Genomic DNA, 6,000 nt, shown 5'->3' on the forward strand with positions numbered 1-6,000 from the left:
ATTGTTGCTCCCTGCGCCGCGTACTGCCAACCTCCCCAGCTCCGGAGGCAAAGGCGTCCCCCCTGCATCGAACGATGACAACACCAGGATTGTGAGATCTTTGATTGGCTGTAGTAGCGCTAGTGCGGGCGCTTAACAAAAGTATATACGGGGCAGTTTATTTTTCCGCGGCGTATTGCTGTAAGGTACGACGGTTACATAACCAAGATACCCGTTGAAAATAACGGTTTTCCCGTACGGAGTACTGCGCACTTACTTGCGTACTGACAGTGTCTTTCTAGAAAAGCAAAAAAAGGGAGAAAGGATAACGACAGACGGAGCAAACCGTCGGTTGAAGCGGAGGATGACTGACTTATGGAGTACGGAACACTTCTTATCTTGATGTTGAACGACAAAGAAGAGACATTGCCTAAATAAAGGCCGCTTATGGGACTTGCAGCGGGAAAAAAAAGAACGGTGGCATATCTCTTCTTTCCCCCCAAGCTGTTCATTAGTTTTAACCAAAAGGGTCAGTGATATGAGCGACAAGCAGCGAAGAGGTGATGATTGACGCTTGCTTCTCATTCGGGGATGGATGTTGGGGGTTGGCTGCAGCCATGGATGCGGCCGGGGCCACCGCAGTTGCAGGTGTTATTAATAGGGCCTTGTCCTTGAAGATGTTTGAAATACCGCTGTGGATGAGACACATCTGCCTTGATGCAGCTTTTCTCCGTCCAGAATTAAAGAAGGAGATAGTTAACAGATCTCCGAAGTAACACCATCAATGGGGAAGGCTAAATTGATTAAACATGTTACCATACTCTGTACAGACATACGTACTTACATTCATTCATTCGTAAGTACAGACATGCAGAGAGACAGGCAGGCAGACAGGCAGGCAGGCGGACAGAAGAAAGGCGGATATAAATATCTGATGCATTCGTTCACTGCAGGCGCCGTGACTGCTTTCAGGTCCAGGCCCGAAGAGCGACAAGCTTACCTGCCTTTTCCTTCAACTCGCTGCAGCTGCAGAGAGTTAAGTTAGTAAGACAAACGGGTGATAAGTCGAAAAGACATCTTCCAGCTCCTTTCTTTGCCGCCTATCCATCCGCCCATCTCTCCATCTCTCCATCCATCAACCGTTCGGTTTCATAGGAGAGGGAAAAAAGCAGAAAGATGGAAACGCCGGGTCGAGAAATCCACCAAGCTTCCAAGGCCGGTTTCTTATTTATTTAGTTATCATTTCAACTGTTTGTCCCCAGTCGGTCGCCTCGCCCCATTAATTATTTCTCGAGCGGTAAGTTCAGTAAGAATGTATAACCATGGTAAAGGGGAGAGTAAGGAAGTTAGTTTATTTTTCACACTGCTCACACGAGCGGCGAGCTTTGTTTCGCGTGCCCCCTGCCAACGCGGCGGCGATTGGAGATACGGCTCTGCGGTCATTTTTCCCTCTGGGGCCTCGTTAAATTTAATACTGCGACGTTTATCTTTCCTAAACTCAGTACCTGTGCATGGATGGGCGCGGATTTGACTGGATTCCTTCGTATCGGTTTCGGCGTTCATGAGATCACAGGCCGAGGACGAGATGGAGCGAGTTGGATCGATCACTAAACCGACAGACTACCTGCCTGGGTTTTAATTCTGGCCCATCGAACTATATAGACGGTCTGAGCGAGGCTGAACTATGGTACTATGTACGGAGTATAGAAGACTGCTTGAGCAGGTATTTTCGTGTCCTTGCCCAGGGACGATCGATCCGGTTCCGTTCCCAGGGTGAACCTCGCTGTCGCGTGTGTTGTAAAAGCATCGTCGTATCGGGTACTGTGCTGATCACTAACCCGAGGGTAAGGAGTATTGTTCTAATACGGAGTATTCATTCTCGGTAAAACTCAAGATAGGCGTCGAGAGTCGAGCGTCGAGCGAGGGAAAAGGCAGCAGAGAAGCCTCGCCCGTCTGATGCATCTGATCTGGAGAAACCATGACCAGGCAAAGCGAGCGACGATCTCGAAGATGGCCCATGGCCCATCATCAAACATGTCCGCCTGTACGGATACTTACCTCAAGGTAAATATGTTTGTACGGGGTGGTAAGTAAGCATGTAAGAGTATAAACATTTTCCCCAAACCGGCCGTCGAAGAGGCTCAGGATGGAAGGTGGTACTGGATTGATACTATGACTGACTGACTGGACTGAAACGCGATAGCCAGCAAGCGTATATAAGCAGGGTAGAACCATAAACTGATCTGAAGCGATAGACGTTTCAGTCGGATGCGCCTCATTCTGTCGTACTTTGGAGAAACTAGAAGCAGCTAAAAAGCTGACTAGGCGCCGTGGGTGCCATGGTCGTGAAGGGGCCCATGTCCGTTCAATTGACTGGTTAGCAACGCCTGCGAGGCATTCGCTGCATCGTTTGGTCGATTTAACTGCTCTGTTTCCAAGGCAGCAGCAGGTTGGACGCAGTGAGATAAGCTTCACCAATCGAGGCGTTGTATTTAACAGTTATCAAGAGATCTTTTACCTTTTGATATGCTGCTGCTCTGCTGACCAGTGAAGGCCGCAGGTCTGGCTGCATACGAGACAGGAAGGAAATGGTCGACGCTATCGAGCCGCAACCAGAGAACGGCGAGCTTTTATGTTTTATATTGATGCCAGCGAAGGGGGAAAGGGTTTCACGGGCCCTTTTGGACCATGGACCGCGGGCTCCTGGAATCAGGGAACGATGCACACCAAGCCCGGTCCGCCGGATATAACAACTAAGGGCGTCGACAGAATCAAAGAGCAAGGACACCACCACATGCATGAATTTTGCAATTCGGGAATTCTGTGTATAGATAGCGAGGATACAGTACCCACGAAGGATAGTTGTTTGTTTGTTTGTTGATTTGGTAGATATCTAGTTATGGAACTGGTTGAGTCTAGTGTAACTGATGGGAAACCCCGACTACGGTGTATCTTTTGATATAGTTAGCAAGGTAGAAACCTGATTCGGATAGCTTTAGAGTCACCCGGACAGGAAGAGACTTAGACGGCCATGTGGCGATCAAGGAAGAGTTGAAGCCGAGAGACAGGAGAGGAAGAGAGATGTAGCAAGACGAGGATGCGCTCAAACTGCGCCATCCGGCCTTCGTATCGGACATGGCCCAAAAAAAGGCCATAGAAGGACGGTGATTGGCAGATCTCGCAACCGCAGCGATCGAGCAGTGCATGCAATCGGGGATGTCGCAATCAAAAAATACCCATATTGAGATATGTTATCCACGTATAAGTCCCATCTGTTAACCGACAAAGGACACTTAGACTAGGAATAGATCTTGATATCGGTTATTTCTAGTGTTGTCTGTCGAGATGCAACAACTCCTGAATGCTCCGTAGATGTTTACTATAAACAAGGCCAACCCCCCCGCGTGCGTCCTCCAACATGTACCTTAAGGGCAAAGATATTAGCCACCGAGGGAGCCACTTTTTGCCATTTGGGAAAAAGGACGTCATCGATCGAAAGGGGGAGGCTCCTCCGATCTTCATATGTGTACCCAGCTGAAGACTTCCAGGGGTGGGAGGGAATCCCTCAGCCAAGTGACATCAGGTCAGGGAGCTCTCGGCCCATTCTCGCATGATGACGGACGATCAAGAGCAGGCAGCAAACCTGGAAAAGCGGGGGAAGGTAGCAGCAGGAAGACGAAGACGAAGACGAAGACGACGACGACGATGAAGCAGGAGCGGCAGCATGGCCGTCTGAGCATGCAGAAGTGGCGAAAGCAGAGAGCTGCCGGAGATGAACGCGGCTCCTTCGTTAGGGGGCTGGTTGGTTGGCTGGCTGGCTGAGAGCAGGACAGACAAGAACAACCCCAGCATAGTAACTAACACATCCATACACCCAGCGTATCCCGTCCGTAAGAAGAACATTCTGGGTCCATGGTTTCTGGAAGGGAGACAGAAGTTGGAACTGCGTTATGACCTTTTTTGTAATTTATCTGCAGCAGCCATTCAACTTCTATAACTATGTACGGAGTACTTTTTATCTCTTTGACTGACTATCCAAGCCACCGATCATCTTCCGTTCCTTGGGGCAAAGTCGGTTGAGGAAGGGAGGACTAACGAGTTAGCTTACCATCGTACCAAGGAGTAGGACACGGTATGGACGGGAGCATCCCTGGAACGCCATCATTCGTATATGTAATGCAGAAGCCGCAGCAGCAAGCAGCACGGCGACGATGACGACCCAAGACTGGCCGGGCGAGAGGCCCCTGAGCCGCATCGCTTCGCAGCTCTGCATCGTTCTGTCTGTCATCAAGGCATCAGGGTATGTACGGAGTCCCTATGGATCTCCGGTCTCTCTGTATGCAGAATATCTGGAGAATTTCACGGTGGAGCACGGAGGCTGTCAGAACACAGGCAGGAAGGTCAAAGGGCTGAGACTTGGGGGGAGGTATTTTGCTTCTTCGTGAGCGCCGTTTCATTAACGATCCTGACTAGCTGGCTCTCTGGCTGGCGATGGCCCTTTCGCAAAAGGCAAGCCTTGGAGGCTTTTGGCCTGGTCGGAGAAAAGAAAAAAAGAGACGAAGATGAAGAAGCAGAAGCAGCAGCAGAAGAAGAAGAAGAAGCAAATATTGAAAGAAGATGGTTAAGTTGGTAAGTTCCTTGGGTTGTGTTTCTCTGGTTGTATGTCTGTATTTGCGTATGGGTTTGCGTATGGTAATACAGATACAGAGTGGCAGTACATAGGGACGTACATGACATACGGTACGATACGATACACGACTCCATCAACAACTTCGATATAGCAGGAGAAGTAGAAACAAACGGTAGAAGCAGAAGTAAAAGGAGAAGAAAGACATAGATGCAGGCAGGCAGGCAGGCAGACGAAGCGTCAGTCTCCAAGGGCGACGCCCGCCTTCTCCATCACAATTATCTTCTCTTCTTCTACGGAGTCCTTCTCCCTCCCTGCCTGCCTGCCTGCTCCCGTGTTGCACGCACAAAGGGAGAGTCAACGGTAACGTCTCAGGTAATACACCCCCCTAAGGCCGTCTCCTGTGCCTCTGCTGCCTCTTCCTCCGCTTAAAAAGAAAAGAGGAGGACTGCATGGTAAGGTAAGAGTATAAGAGGAAGAGAGGACTAGGAGAGCCCGTAAGAAGGCAAGTCCCCCTTGTCTCTCCTTGTCCGCTCGTGTCCAATCAGTCGCGCCCTCTGCCTGCTGGGCAAAACCCGCCCCTAGTAAGGTAACAAAAGAGACGAGCGAGCGAGCCCTGGCATCTCCCGAGCCTTACCTGGGTTATCTTACTCCGTACTTACTTACCTGACTTATTACTTACTTACCTTACGCTTAGTGTCCTGACTGACGCCGACCTCTGGGACTGACGCTCTCACTCTCTCGTCTCTAACCTCCATCTCTTCTTGTCCTCTGCTGCTGCTGCTGCTGCTGCGTCCTCTCTTTTTTTCTTCTTCTTCTTTTCAACCCTCAGGAGAGACTGCTTTTTTTATTCTCTCTCCCGTCTCCCTCTCCCCGTCTCTCTCTTCTTCCCTCTCGTTCGTCTCGTCCCTCGTCTTTCCTCGTTCCGGATCCCGCTTGGGCTGGGGGGCTTGTATCGAACACCGACCTCAGAATCTGCAAAAAAGGGAGCAAATAAGAAAAAAAAACTTCTTATAACAACGCTCCAAAGTGGAACTGGACTATACTACTCGTCTCCCACCCGGCTTGCAAAAGAAGATTGATCAGGCTTGTTCTCTTTCCGTTCGTCTCTCGTGCCTGTCTTGCTCGTCTTGTCCTTTCACCTTGCCCCCTCGCTTGTTCGACCAGGAAGAGAAAAAAAAGAAGAGCCTGCCCATCACCATCTTTCTTCCTCTCTCCTACCTCTCTTCTTCATCTCCTTCTTCCTCCTCCTCTTCTTCCTCTTCTTCCTCATCCTCTTCTTCTTTCTTCACGAGCTCACGAAGTCAAGTCATCAATTCTAACCTGGGCATTCCGTCAAACTCTGCTTCAGAATAGCCGTCGCCCTTCTCGAACCCCTTTGCCGTTCTTCGAGC

General features: G+C 49.9%; 3 protein-coding genes across 3 annotated transcripts; 1 reads left to right on the plus strand and 2 right to left on the minus strand.

Moving 5' to 3' along the window:
• Positions 1-1,989: 1,989 nt before the first annotated feature.
• On the plus strand, positions 1,990-2,729 carry MGYG_09155 (hypothetical protein; the record flags this gene model as incomplete). Its single annotated transcript, XM_003170197.1, has 3 exons — positions 1,990-2,065; positions 2,305-2,338; positions 2,540-2,729. The coding sequence occupies 3 exons, from the start codon at positions 1,990-1,992 to the stop codon at positions 2,727-2,729; spliced, it is 300 nt and encodes a 99-aa protein (XP_003170245.1).
• Positions 2,730-3,544: 815 nt separating this feature from the next.
• Positions 3,545-4,234, minus strand: MGYG_07491 (hypothetical protein; the record flags this gene model as incomplete). Its single annotated transcript, XM_003170198.1, has 2 exons — positions 3,545-3,742; positions 4,088-4,234. The coding sequence occupies 2 exons, from the start codon at positions 4,232-4,234 to the stop codon at positions 3,545-3,547; spliced, it is 345 nt and encodes a 114-aa protein (XP_003170246.1).
• A 1,219-nt stretch (positions 4,235-5,453) lies between these two features.
• MGYG_09156 (hypothetical protein) lies at positions 5,454-5,879 on the minus strand (the record flags this gene model as incomplete). The annotated part of the gene is made up of 2 exons (XM_003170199.1): positions 5,454-5,581; positions 5,828-5,879. The coding sequence occupies 2 exons, from the start codon at positions 5,877-5,879 to the stop codon at positions 5,454-5,456; spliced, it is 180 nt and encodes a 59-aa protein (XP_003170247.1).
• Between the last annotated feature and the right edge of the window lie 121 nt (positions 5,880-6,000).

Source organism: Nannizzia gypsea, genomic scaffold (assembly GCF_000150975.2).
Source record: "Nannizzia gypsea CBS 118893 supercont1.7 genomic scaffold, whole genome shotgun sequence".
NCBI lineage: Eukaryota > Fungi > Ascomycota > Eurotiomycetes > Onygenales > Arthrodermataceae > Nannizzia > Nannizzia gypsea.